At 38.1% G+C, this 15,190-nt stretch overlaps 1 protein-coding gene across 4 annotated transcripts; it reads right to left on the reverse strand.

Moving 5' to 3' along the window:
- Positions 1-53: 53 nt before the first annotated feature.
- pcnx4 (pecanex 4) lies at positions 54-13,577 on the reverse strand. Of its 4 annotated transcripts, XM_077236703.1 has the most exons (12): positions 13,448-13,563; positions 12,977-13,061; positions 11,352-12,145; positions 7,732-7,914; positions 6,486-7,006; positions 5,626-5,726; positions 5,401-5,520; positions 4,964-5,324; positions 4,172-4,275; positions 2,918-4,065; positions 2,628-2,814; positions 54-951 (listed from the first exon to the last, which is right to left on the reverse strand). In XM_077236703.1, exons 3-12 carry the CDS (start codon positions 12,053-12,055, stop codon positions 700-702), a joined length of 3,681 nt encoding a protein of 1,226 aa, XP_077092818.1. In that variant the 5' UTR covers positions 12,056-12,145; positions 12,977-13,061; positions 13,448-13,563; the 3' UTR covers positions 54-699. The 4 variants fall into 4 exon arrangements, with proteins under 4 accessions (XP_077092818.1, XP_077092819.1, XP_077092817.1 ...); XM_077236704.1 differs by lacking the exon at positions 12,977-13,061 and having other exon boundaries at positions 13,448-13,577; XM_077236702.1 differs by having other exon boundaries at positions 12,977-13,577.
- Positions 13,578-15,190: the final 1,613 nt, after the last annotated feature.

The following is a 15,190-nucleotide window of genomic DNA, read 5'->3' on the forward strand; positions in this document are numbered from 1 at the left end:
TAATTAATATTGTAAAATTTCAAGTTTGTGTGAACAAAACTGACAGTAAATGATTTATATAAAACATCTGTATTTTTTTCTATACATACAATTACACAACCATACAAAGACCGAGCCAAAGTAGGATGAACAAATATGCAAGAGCAAATTTACCTTGATATTTTATAACACAACGTGGTCACATAAAAAAAAAACATTCATAACCACTGAAAATAAGAACCAAGGCACATCCTTGTGATTTGACAAATAGGCTTTTTAAAAGGGCAACCGTTTTCCTGTTTCTCTTCTTTCTTTTTACGAGGCTCTTGAAGGATGCTTAACAAGAAAGTGGGGGGAAAAAAAGAGTGAAATGGAAGCTCAGCGTGAGGTGAGATTCAGTCAAGGTCCATTGTTGAGAAAATAGAGTACACTTCCCAGAGACAATAATAAATCTTGGCTCTGAATGAGTTTACAGTTTTTTTATGTGTGGAGGATTTTACTGATCCTCAAACAGATCCCATTTACTTCATTCTGCTGACGTTCATCAATTCATGCATTTCTTTCAGAAGCCAAATGTCACTACAACAGTAGCAATTTCAAATGCTTCATACGTTCAATAAAATAACTCGCTGTGTGCAGAAACATCTGACTTCATGAAATTCATGAGCTGGTCGAATTAGTGTGTGTGCTGACACAAATGAAAGGTGGGGCAGTTGGCGGTCATAAGCAGCGTAGGTGGATGGGCGGAGATGAGTAGATAGGGTATCCCAGAGGTGGGTCAGCTGCTTGAACGGTCAGGTTCCTCAGCATCACAGGATGGGCTTGAATGCTGTAGCGCTCCTCGTCGTCATTCGTGGCATACAGTAGCTCCCATGACAGGTTGGCCCACTGGCCCCTCACACCCTCCTCATTCAAAACTCCCACCTGGACCAGATTCTCCTGCAGAGACAACACACGGCTCGTATACGCCCCCTGTGAAAAACAGAAAATGTATACCACATCTGTAAATGATCATATGGAAACTTTTTAAGAAATAAAATGTTTAAACTCAAGGGAAACTATCATGTATGAAGAGCAGGGTGCGACTAATATTAAAGGAGAACTCTGGTAAATTTTAACATTGAGCTCATTTTTTTGTAAATTTGGAGTGCTGTCAGTACAGAGAACAACGACAAAAATCGGTGTTGCGTACACAGTGTTATCCTCTTTTTAAAATTTGCACCCTGTTAAATGGGGCAAGTTTTAAACCTGCTTTGATGGCTGTGCACCGTCATTACAAGTGCACAGCCATGTGAGTGATTTTATTCAGAGTGAACATGGTGAATCTGACTGCAGTAGATGTGAAAGATATGACTAAAAAGTGATGTTAATTCAGCCTGCTCACATACCTGTATTTACTTCCTGTTTTCGGTAGAAGTCCACAGTAGTCGATTGTCGAGTGCATACACACGATCATTGGTGTTCCAACATCTGATTCGGATGAACTATCCATTTGAGCTGATATTCTCAGAACACCACACAGCACCGTCATCGGCTGACAGCTGACAGTCTGAGTGTCCACTGATGCTTAGTTAACAATGATCGCGCACACGCACTCGACAATCGACTACTGTGGACTTCGACCGAAAACAGGAAGTAAATACAGGTATGCGAGCTGGCTGAATTAACATCACTTTTATTCATATCTTTCACATCTACTGCAGTCAGATTCACCGTGTTCACTCTGAAAAAAATCACTCACATGGCTGTGCACTTGTAATGACACATCAAGGATGTTAAGAGGCTAAAAGCAGGTTTAAAACTTGGCCCATTTAAGTCAACAGGGTGCAAATTTGTAAAAGAGGATAACACGGTGTAGGCAACACCGATTTTTGTCGTTGTTCTCTGTACTGACAGCACTCCAAATTTACAAAAAAAATGAGCTCAATGTTAAAATTGACCGGAGTTCTCCTTTAAACTTCTAGTAAATACCGATTCGCTGATAATTATTTTCAAGTTATGACCAATAAATGGCTGATGGTAAATTCTACAACAGTTTGTCTACATTTAATCAACTAAAATCACTTGTTTTAAATGCTAAATATATTTATTAAAGCAGCACAACATTACAAAAGTATGGTATGAATTTTCTTTTATTAATTTTGAGATTTACTTAAAGATTACATTCAACAGAATTATTAAATTATATTTAAAATTATATTAAGCTAATTCTATTATAATTAAATTAATCAAATCAAACTACATGTGATTTAGAACAGCTAAGATAACCTGAATGAAAAAAATAGAGATAAGTAATGTACAATTAAATATCCAATATTGACTGATACTGGTAAATAAACAAAATGTGTAATATTGTACAAATATATTGTTCAGAAAGTATCAACATAACACTGTGTCCTCCTAACCAGATGCGATAAGTAATTTGTCTGTACTCAGCAGAATTCCAACACAACACGCCAGGCCTAGCAAGCACAATTTCACAGTAGTAAGAAGCAACAGAGCGTCAAAACGCTCTGACAAACACATTACAGTCATGACTGTATTTACTAAGAAGAGATTTTTTTTATTGCATCACACCAGGTTATGACACAGTCTAACAAGTTAATGTTTGGTAGCCATGGTTACATTACAGTAAATATGGTGCTTACCATGGTGAGGTCATGTCCGAGAGAGAATAGAAAGGGCTTCTCCTGTACAACACTGTCTTGCCAACTGTGGTCTGTTACCAGGCCGATGAACCAGTTGTTATGGTAATCCTGTAAAGTTGTGTAGAGCTCATCCAGACTCTCTACCGGACCAAGAGATGCCTGGTCTACCAACAGTTTTACACTGTACCTGCACACAGAATGAATCAACAGCGGTCACGTTTTAGGAAACGCAGCTGATAAAAGGCCCCTTTCTGATGTAAAATGTGAACTGAATCTTGCTTGTCTGTTACCTGAAAGCCCTGAGCGTGAGCTGATGCAGCTCTTTATTGGCTCGGAGCCACTCAAGTCCCTCGGTCCAGGGGCCGTCCCCGCAGTACAGCCTAAACAGCAGATTGGGGCTGAACATCTGAGCATCTGCCCCTAGCGCCACACAGCATGATAGCACCACCTGGGTATAAAGCTCCCGCAGAGCACGGTCCTCCTGCAAACCCAGTGTCACCTGCTCAAACTCTCCCTCCCCAAAGCTCTCCACCACCAGCTGGGACAAACAAAAGCAGAACCAGGCCTCTGGGAAGCAGGGTCGCAGTACCTGGAGTTTGGAGGAAGCCAACTGGGCGGTCCGCCACTCTGAGGGCAGAGAGAAGAGCTCTGAGTGAGGGCTAGTGAAGTGGAGAGGCTGGGAGTTACTCGGGACGGTGGTCGAAGTGGGTGCAGGGATTTTATCTTTCCCTTTATCTACGATGGGCAGGCCGAGTCCCAAACCCAGACCCAGAGGTCTAAGGGTAGGGAGAGAAGAAAGGGCCATGCTCTCATACAGGCTGTGGATTTCAACAGAACCTGGAAGAGAGACCCCCAACCCGAACTCGGTCTGCCCTTCATCTGTCCTTACCATCATTCTCATCGGTCGCCGCATTGTGACTGGACCGAAGAGATCATCCTCATCTGACCAATCAGCAAAGGATGAGGGGCTGGAGCTGTCTTGCCCCCTCAAATGACAAGATGAGGAGGATTCAGGGCGTACTTGAGAGTCCATGGCAACTGTGACGACAGCCGGATCGGGCTCAGAGGGCACGGCATGCTGGGAGCTTTGCGATTTGCGTCCAGAAGTCTGTAGAGACTGACCTTTTGTTTGCAGAGCACCACGTGTCAATTCCTGTACACAGTAACGCAATAAAATCCAGACAAGCGTTTTAAGGAAGTCAGAGTTGAGCTGACGCAGGTGGTCAGGCGAGTCAATGATTCCTGTTAGAACGTTCTGGGCGTCGGAGTAAACCCTGACAGGTAACATAGAGCAAGGGGTCAGAACATTTCCCCAGTGAGGGTTCAATAGTCGGAAACACTGGCCCGGCCGCTCCACGTGATCGAACGCTCCTTCAAAAACCTCATCCACACGCCGAGCCTCCACTGTGTGGCATGATGTTTCCTGTAGTTCCAGTCCCTGTGGTGAAACATGGTAGCCAATGAGAATTCATAAACTGGTGTTATGTAGACCTCCAAATAAAGCATTTAATTTTTTAAGAGCAAATGCAAGAAAGCAGGTATACCTTAATGTTGACAGTGCAATAGCCGTAGCCTCTCTCTAGAACAGAGATCCACAGAAGTCGACCCTGAAAGCGGCCGAGGTAATGAGATCCCGGAGTACAGCAACCTGCAACCAGATGCATGAATATTAGGGCTGCAAATTTAAATAAAAATAGCTTTAACAATATTTTATCAGGTTCCTTAACATGTACTCTACAGCAATAATAAAAACAAACAATACAGGCTATGAACTTCCAAATCCATTTTTTGAAATGATTATTCAGTGACTTGCTCATCTGCTACAATAATGTTTTAATTGATCTAATTAAGGGAATTTTTCTGAGAAAATATTTACATTTACACTACCATTTAAAAAGATTGTGGTCAGTAATTTTTTTAATCTTTCTGAAAGAAGTCTCTTATGCTCACTGAGGTTGTATTTATTTGATCAACAATACATTGAAAACCGAAATATTGTGAAATATTATTACAATTTGAAACAGCCGTTTTCTAAATATATATATATATCTATATATTTTTTAATTATTCCAGTGATGGTAAAGCTGAATTTTCAGCATCATTACTCCAGTCTTCAGGGTCACATGATCCTTCAGAAATCATTCTAATATGCTGACTTAGTGCACAAAAAACACTTTTTTTACTATTCTCAGAAAACAATTGGTTGCACAATATATATATATTTTTTTTGCATTTTAGAAATTTAATATGTATTAACTGTCACTTATGACTGCACTTTGATCTTTACAACATGATAGAGATCAGGATACCCATGTTTTTCAGCTGTTGTCACTCACCAAATGCACCATTAGCGAGTGCAGGTCTGAGAGCCGATGCCAGTCTTTTGCAGAGCTGTTGGTAATAAACAGAATCTGGGCAAGGGCAGGCGGTGCCTGGGGTGCCTGGCCACGAGCGGAGCGGCCTGGGGAATCCCACCAGGAACACGGGTAGTGTGAAGAGAGGAAGCAGAGGGGCAGACAGAAGGGCAGAGAGAGCCACAACAGCCAATAGAAGAGGGCATAGAGCAGCGTTGAGTGCCAGCAAAGTGCCCGCTGACTGACGACGCTGTTTACTCTCCGTCCAGGATGTAATCAACACCGTAAGAGCGAAACTCAGCTTACATACAAACTGTGACACACGATTCACAACCAAGGAGACCTGCAAGAAAAAGGTTATTACACAAACGTCCCTGCAATTTAATTACAGTTAAGGCATCAAGTTACATTTGGCTCACCAGAATCAGCTGCACTGTAGTGCCCAACTCATGCCAGCGTGCGACTCTGTGCCCCCCTGCAAGTCTGATGATCACCACCAGCACCATTTGCAGTAGAGCAGCCTCAGAGCTCTGCCACACCTACCGTACAAAGCCCAATGAGTCAGGGGTCAAAGATTAAGGGACAAATAGTTCTGTTCATGTCCTCATAATGCTTTAAGATGGTTTACTGATAAACTCTCTTACCATTCTGAATGCCCGAGTAAAGCCAATGGCGAGAGAGGCCGTGTGGAGCTTCTCTAGAGATTCATCCACAGACAAGAAAGCAATCATAGCCAATGGACTCACTGTAAAGTCAAATATGAACATTAACATCAAAATACACACATAAAGGCATTATTATGTGTTAGCAAGCAATTAATAGAAATATATCAATTATGTATATTTATTAATTTGTAATATATTTTATGAATTATATACTATTTTGTCTAAATAAATGAAAAAAGAGCAATAAAAACTAAACTGAATCGATGCACCAATATAAAAGTTCTGATCAATACAGATAAACATACTTATATATATATATATATATATATATAAAATTAATGCTATACTAGTATACTATTACTAAAATCAATTAATCAATTAAAATTAATTTAAGCATCACAACATTACAATGTACAATATAAAATCTACTTTGAGACTTGCTAAACAGTGTTATTAAATTATTTTTAAAGATGTACGTGTTAGATAATAGCAAATGGCATTTACATTTTAAAATAAGGAAAATGTGCATGCACAATAAATATTTACCATTACATACTCAATACTGACAAATAGCAATAAATATAAAAGAAATTCTAACAAGATAACTGATATTGTATCAATATATCATGCATTCCTGTGTGTTTAAGAACTGCACAATTCTGGATAAAATGAGAATCACAATTGTTTTGTTTAAAATAGAATCACAATTCTCTCAGCTCTAATGTTTTATCAATGCGAAGATAACATCTCACTCCAACAGACCATACTGGCAAACAGAAAGGACATATATGAGAGATGCAAAGGATTGTTTGGTTGGTACAGTGCAAATATCTCCTCACCCAGGTTCAATAAGATCCTCCGGATGATTCCTGCGAATCGCAGACCACGAGTCTTCAGCCTGAAAGCCTGGGCAGTCATGACCCGTTTGGGGTAGAGTGGGTTGAGCATGGCACCTCCCAGCACACAAGCTCCCTGGAGCTCTCTCAGCAGACGGGTGATGAGAAACAGAGCAATAAGCAGCCAGCCGATCACCTCTTGTGGGCTTGGAGGTCCCACAGAAGATCCCCAATGCTCTACAGAGTTCACACCCAACGTTACATTCCCTGGGTCATTGAGATACAGCTGATGAAGGAGTCCAGCCTCAGTCAAGGATCCTATTATGAACAGCAGGGAAAGAGGAAGCCCCCACCAGCCCAGACCCAAGGTTGGAGAAGTTCCCTTCAGGAGCACCAGCAGCTGGGTTAGGTCCTGGCTGAGGAGGTAACCCATGGCAACAGTGAATAGAACCACACCCAATGAGGAGGGAATGAAGAAGGTACAGGTGGCAACACACACGGATGACAGAAACATCACCAAGAGCCTGAAGGAAAAAAAGAAAAGCAAAAGATTTTGTACCACAGAAGTCTGAAATGTGTAGTTCTTCACACCAATGTAGACCAGACTTAATGCGCTCAATGTAAGATTGATTTTTTTTTTAGTTTTTTCATAAACAAACTAATCAACACAATGTGATGCATATTAGTCAGTCATACATAAATGGAATGGGTAAGATTTCTGCAATTAAAAAAATCATGGCATAGTTTATTAACTATTTGCATCTATTTGATTTTATTTAAATAATCATTTCATTTCATACAATCATTTTTAAATAAACATTTCAAAATACATTTATTTTATTGTTATACATTGCTTAGAATCAGCATAAATCTGTTCATTATGAAAACAATTAAATGTATTCAGCAATATTCAGGTAGTTAAATGTATGAGACTGAAACAAACTGGATTGATTGATGATACATATATAAATGTGTATATTGTGAATTTAAAACATAAGGTTTACAAGTACTATTACAGAAATGTTGTTTTAGGTGTTATGTTTCATTTACATATGACTGACAAATATGCATCATGTTAAATTTAGTAGATTATTTAGGTAATCCATGAAAATGGATGGAAATTACATATGGATGGAAAATGTATATGCAATTCAAATGCATAGGTTTAAAGATTCTTTGAGTGTGAAGTTAGTCTAAAGTTTAGTAATGTAAGACAAGGAAGTTAAACCAGTGAGAGAATGATGCTCACCTGATGTTGGTGGACATGGCTGACCCACCCAGGCCGTGCACCAAGGTCTGTTCCATGGCCCACAGCAGAAGAGCGTCCAGCGGAGAGAGCATTCCCAAAGCCCAAAGCACCGGCAGAGCCACAAACAACACGTGAAGCACCTGAGCTGCTACTTGCCATTCCATCACACCAGAACCTGAAAATCTTAGAGGAGAGAGAGAATGAGATCCGGGAGATGACCCTTGACATTCACACTCAAACATTAGGTTTATCAGTCCTCATAAGTTTAGGTTGCATCACAACAGTCTCAAAAAAATCTAATTTTTTATGTCTGTAATCTATTAATTTAATAAAAAACAAAATAAAATTTAAATTTATACATAAAATGAATGACATACATATCTTCTATGATCAGAATATTTATTTTAAAGGGTTGATAAACTAAGAATTCAAAGAATTTCTTGAACTTAGAATTTCTTGATCTTTTGACATGTAAGAGGTCATTGTTTTATAAAAACATCCTGAAAGTTCAGAAATGAAAACTTCCTCAGTCTAGAAACAGCTTTTTATTTAAACAAAAACAACTCGTTTCACATTTTGTCACATTATGACGCAATAGCGTGACGAAAGACTGCCTCTGCAGAATCAGATCAACACCAACTTTTACATCATCAAGTGTCTTTGGACCCGCCAACTGCCACATTAGTGAGATGAGAAGGAGAGATAAGTGATACAGGATCACTGGAGGACTAAAAATTGCCTAAAACATTACCTTCTAAAGGATCCTAATGTTCGGAAAGTGGTTATTTATTTTCAATTATGTAAATGTCTCACTGTAGATTCTTTGATAAATCAGTTGCAATTTCTGCACAGGCTTTGCAAACAGACTTATACTGTAACTGTGCGTTCACACCGCCGCCGGCGAGAGCGTCAAAGTGGCCGGAAGTCATTCATTTTCAATGAGAGCCGGCGGCGAACTCCGGCGAGGGCGGAGCGGCGCGTCTTGGACGGTGAGAGCGGCGAGGAGAGTTGAAGTCAGGTCACCTTTATGGTAATAAGCAATGACGCGGTTCGGCGGCAACCAATCGGAATATAGAAGTGCTCCGTTTGAGAGGAGTCCAGAGAACGCAGTGTTGTAAACTTTGGTTCCGACCACATTAGTTCCCAAGCAAAATTGAGGAGGTTGATCATTTGAATTTGATAAGAAGGCGCGCAACACTATTTATAGGCAATATTTTCGCGCTAGAACGCTTGTTTTTCAGTGGGAATGTAAATTATAATAGCACTTAACCATGAACACAAGAGCCACACCACACAAATGGCTTTTAATTTGTTTATTTCATTAGCAAACATGTCACTATAATTGTTAAGTTTTTTCCATCGATCAATTTTCTGCAAAAATAACGATCGACATGATTGATGCTTTGTGGCCCCTTTAAATACAGTTGTAAAAACGACCACGCGTTGGATCTACGTCAGAGCATCAGAGCGTCCACGTATCTTTCCACGGCGTCGCTGGCAGGGCGGCGAGAGCGAATTTTGCCGCTCTCGCCGGCGGTGGTGTGAACGTACAGTAACATATGGACACAACATTAAAGCCACAACATATAAGTAACCATGTCAATTTTAATGTCTAATCTGTGATATCTGATAAGTAATCTGATATGTAATGATTTATGTACAGTCAGATGTTCTTTGTCTCAAAAACGTTTGTTGCTGTTTATGCGTCAGCAAATCCAGGCAGTGACTAAACAGTCAACTTTACATTGTTTCTCTTAGTAGCATGAAAATAATCTGTTTTTTAGATTGTGATTAAGTTATATACAGAGAGCAATCAAAGAAGCCTTCATTTAAAATCACTGGAGCTGTCAATCACACAGAGGGAGTTTATCAGGGAATGAGTTCTGGACTCTCTCCAAAACTCCCTTTATAATCAATGATGCTGTCTACAATGCACAATGAATCTCTTATTTACATTGTGTTTGCGCTGTTAGTTATGTTGAAAGCATTCCTGAGAGTGCAGAAATTAAGTTTCATCTATAGACAACAGACATGTCTGTCAATGGCTACAATGCTCATCGCTGGAAACCTTTCATGCCACGTGAGTAGATCTAAATATAATGCTATAATAAACACTTTTCATGATTAGTTAATCTCGACAACTGTAATAGTAAAAAAAAGAACGTTTTCGAGAGAGTTCCTTTATACTTTTATTTAGTAAGGATGCATTGTGACAGTGAAGACCTTTATAATGTTACAAAAGTTTTCTATTAATTCATCAAAGAATCCTGATAAAAAAAGTATCATGGTTTCCACAAAAGTAAAAAGATAAAATTATATTTTATATTATATTAAATTTTATATAAAATTATATATTTCCCCTTAGCTGTCACTCCCCTTTTGATAATTGACATAAAAATGCACTATACAAACTTAAATAGTTGTAATTCAAGAATGCTTTGGAATACAGACCTAAGTTTGGTCTTGTTTTAAAGAAAAAAATCAGCAGATTATTACTGAAGTGAAAGCACTTCAATAAATTAAAGTATGAAAAAGTTATGGAAGTTATAATTTACAGTAAATCAAATATACTTTATTAATATATTTATTTTAATATAAAATAAATATTTTACAAAATATTTTTTACAATAAAATTACTATAAAATGAAAGCTATATATCTAACCAAGTTGTGTTCCAAATTTCAAGTTGATATCACAAAAATTGAAGTTCCCATGAGATTTTGTTTAGGCGTAGCACCAAAAATAGCCACCGGGTGCCATTGCATTCCATTGAATTTAATTGTATGCAATCTGCTGTAACAAATTCATAAATTTCTATCTAAATATCACTTCTGTCACTAAATATGGAACCTTGAGACTCAGACCTTTCTAACAATATGTGTTTTGTCAATATTAGAAAAGGTTTTGATAATAAATTATGAAAGATGATGCCCAAAAGGGGAGGGGCCTAATAAAAAAAATACAGTTTCTATGGTAACGCCAACATCCAATTTCAAAACGGTTTTCACAGGATGAATTCTGAGTTCGTAAGCTTTCAAATGATACCTAATTTATGATAACTACTAAAATATGTGATATAATAATAATAAAAAATGTATTTATATATATATAATATATATCATACTTTTTAAAGGACTTCTTACTTTACTTTTTAAAATATAATTTTATCTTTTTTTATTGACAAATACTAGATTATGTTTTATTATGAACTTTTACCATTAAAAACCAAAGTTTAAATTAATTAAAAGTGTATGCGTCGACTTTTTGTGACAAAGGTCCGAAACTCCTGTAATGACGTCGATTTTTGAGGCGCACTCTTGTCATAAATTCAATATTACAGTTCAAACATAATTTGTAAGAAAAAAACAGCGCCAAAATATCTATTTAGGAGTCTTAGACCTTTCCAACGATATATAGTTTGTCATAATTAGATTAGGATTTAATAGTAATATAGCGAAGTAAAGTTAGATATCCCGTATACGGGATCGTGACAAACTTTTAAACAGTGGTGTAAAAAAAGAAGAAGTTTCAAACAAAAAATGTTAAAGGTTGCTTTCTTTCCTTATTTATCATTGACCTATACGCTGTCAGAGAGTAGTGGTGAATTGTTGGATTTGTACCTTAGAGCCAGGTCCACGGCGATGAAAGCGAGTATGTAGAGTGGTCTGTTGAGCGGCGTGATCTCATACGTGTCCTGCGGCTGAAACGTTGCCGTTTCTGTAGCCGTGTTGACGATGAGCGAATACTCCCCGATACAAACAGTCACCCAGCTCAGGGCAAACAAAGGCACGACAGCTCCCAGTCCTGCACCCGGGTGCCCATACAGGCTGCTCAGTCTGTCCGGCAGCAGGTACCATGTGGACAACCCACAGAGTGCAGCGGCAAGAAAGGTGTGCAAAACTATATTACCCACAAACCTCTTTCCAGGCACTACAAATCGTACTGTCTCAGGGGCCACGCAGTGAGTAAACTCCACCTCTTCCTCGTCTGCAAGGATGTTACTGGCAGCAGGCAGCCTTTGTACCAATCCGGTCCTACGTGCCATACACCATGCCAGTCCCTGAAGGGTGGCACCCACACCTAGCATGAACACACCCGAAACAACGCCCGCACAGGCTTCATCCAGCACCCTCAGCTGATACAGGAGGGTCCCGATGCCTCCCAACAGCCATGGTGTCAGGAATAACACCAGCTGGTGCACATAGACATATGGTGGGGCGCAGTATCCGAGTTTCAGCCTCGGCCCCCCTAAGATAGTCTGAGGGAAACGCTTCCAGAAGAACTCCTGCTTGTAGTCGTTGAGCAGGGGCACATCAGGCCCCATGATGAAGAACACAGCGCGGGAGAGACAGACTCGGTCATCTCCCCCCAGCTGCTCTGGAACATGCACACATGCCCCGCTTACAGTGAGTCACTGTGGAAACACACAATATTACAATATACACTCATTTTTCATAGAATATAGATGGAAAAGAGCAGTTTATTATGAAAACAAAAGCAATAATCAATCCTTAACAAGACAATGCAGGCAAAACCGTTGTTTTTTTATGCATGATTAATACTGTAATTTTGGGCTATTTCGCTTTCATAAAACGTCTTGAAATTAGTGGAAAGAAAACAAACAAAATACACATTTACATGTTTCTTTTATTACACTTTATCTACTTGCGTCTGTAGACTTAATTTACAATACATAAAATGATTTTTTTCTCCTGAAATCTCCACTTCAGCAGCACTACATTACATACACCAAACATTTCAGTTTTATTACCATAAATATTCTGAAGGTTTCACAGGTGGGTTTGTTCATATATCGTTCTTCTGATATATATAACATTTAATTCCTAAAAAAATATTTTTTTCTGCTGACAGTATTTATGAAGTGACAAAAAGAGATATATAAAATCCCATCTGTATCATCTTTAATATGTCAACAGAATAAAACGTTAATTTCGAACTTGGCTTTTTCCAATATTTAGATTTCTGTTCTGGAAATGTATTCAGATTCATGCAGATTTAATTGGATAACGCATCATTTGCATATTTAAACATTTAACCGAATATTAAAATGCATATTAAGAATTTCAATATTTCAACCTGAAATATAAACAATTGTGTAGTTAATCAACTGTGGGATTATGTTGATATTCTTACTATTTTTTACCGTATTCAACTGTGGTGTCTTGCCTTAACAATAAGCTCAAAGCATCAGTGATTTTTTTTTTCCACTTGATTCCCAGTTTACCTGTTTGTTGATGTTGCACGAGCAAAATAGCCAGGAGGTGATACGTGGAGGTGAGTCAATCAGCATCAAACCAGCGACGTTTATCCTGTGAATTGTGTGCTTTAATCCTTTGATTTGTGGTTATAATCCTCAGATTTAAGTTTTTAATGCAGTCATGTTGATTTGTATCCTGTGATCTGTGCACATGCTAACACTGCAGCTATGACAACAAGAGGCATACATCGCCGTGACAACTGGTTTACAGACCATTACAATAACTAAACGCACAGCTCTTATATCACATTACATTATAATATCGTCTTGGTTTCCTCCAAACACAGCAGATAAATAAGAGAGGCGAGGAGAAGCGGCTATAAACAGGTTAGCGCGGCTAGCGTTAGCAGCTTGTTTCTGGACTAAGAATGCGGGGATTTTTTCCACATGGCAAGAGTTTAAATAAAAACAGCCTTTTCTGTTTATATTATCGCATACCTCTAAATCAAAACGGTTGGAGGGGTGCTGAAGGGGTGGGTAGAGGGTTTGTGTAGGGATAAAGCAACGGACCCGTTATCCATCATCGCTTTTGCTGATACCTGCAGTTGGGCAATGCGGCCTAAAGGGCGGCGCTATTACACGACATATACGGTTACGTGTGTAGGCTACGTATAGATAGATCTACACCTATTGTTCCTCACAGAATTAATGATGAAAAGATAAAATGTCAAAATTGGTCTATAAACAAAGTAATTCTGTTTATGAAGTAGACTACCGTTTGAAAATATGCTTGTCTTGTAATTTAAAGAGGTTAAACTATTGCAGAAATAGCCTCTTGTCAAGAATTTAGATTTGATTATTTACACAATTGCAAGAGATGTATAAATTTAAATAGCAATTTCATTATAGGTTTAATAAAAATAAAATACGAAGAAACCTTTGTATTTCTTGTTGCATAGCAAAAAAAAAGGCGACATCTGTTCAAATCAAAGCAGTGAAAGTAATGAAATTCACCCCATGTTCTCTTGTAAGATCATGATCAAACAAAAAGTAATATGATTTCCAAATTTTATCTGATTATTTTATCTTGTATATTTAGACATGACAATATTGCAAAAGGAATTATAATCAGACAAAATCTGAAATATTTACGTAATCAGACACTGCAGGATTTTCAAAGTAAATTTGGCAAAAATAAATAAATCACTGGGAAGACATTCCAGCAATAGTTTGTATCTGCTAGATTATGAATTTTAAAAATCTATGATGTGAATGGCAGGGAAGCAAGAATTTAAAAATGTATGTGTCAAAAATAAAATCTAGTTAAAATTACCACAAACTATTGGCAAGTCTGACACACATCCCTGCATGAGAACAACAGCGAGAGAGACGTCAACTGATAAAAAGGACTGTCCTGCTGTAAACTGCTTAAATATCTCTGTTTCCTTTAAAAGGAAGTTGGACAACACTGTGCTCAGTGTTATTTCCACAGCAGGTCCACCATTAAATTCAGCAGCCTTCCTTTCTATTTTTCTCCACATTTTAATACATGTTCTTTTATTCTGTCAGTTTTGGTTCTCTCTCTAACAGTCTCTCTCCTCTGCCAACCCCCCACCATTATACTCCAGAGGAAAACAGGAAGAGAATTACCTTGAGCTGTGATAACGGGTTTTTACTGAACTCATTATGTGTGTGATTGCCTTTGAATTTTTCCAGGCATTGGATTTTCAGCTGTTCTGCTGAACTGCCCTCATAATACAGCCCACTGAAAATAAACACATTAGTCTAAAACCTCTGCTCTCTTTTCAGTGTCACAGTCTGACACAAATCTCTGTTTGCCATAGCTGTAATGAGAACTATTCCACCTCAAGAGTGGGCTTTTATGTCTAAGAGAAAAGCTGCTGGCAAAACTCTGAAGTGTGAGATGTGTTTGTCCTAAAAAGAAAAACCAACACAAATGAACAAAGCTGGCAATAGTGCATGCGTTTTAAATGGTTATCAGTAAATGTTTTTCTTCAGTGTTCAGATACAGTCGTGATGGTATTTTTCAATACAATTATTTAGATTTATTATTATTATTATTATTATTATTATTATGACTTTGTATAATAATGTAGATTGTATTTTAAAATAATAGCAAAAACAAATCATTTTCTCTTCTTATGCTCGATAAAATAATAATAATTTATTCATATTTATAAAAATAATATTTATCACAAATATTACAGTTTTAATTTTATA

The sequence above is a fragment of the Siphateles boraxobius genome, unplaced genomic scaffold (genome assembly GCF_051911475.1).
Source record: "Siphateles boraxobius isolate OS27281-9 unplaced genomic scaffold, OSU_SipBor_1 20, whole genome shotgun sequence".
Classification (NCBI taxonomy): Eukaryota; Metazoa; Chordata; class Actinopteri; order Cypriniformes; family Leuciscidae; genus Siphateles; species Siphateles boraxobius.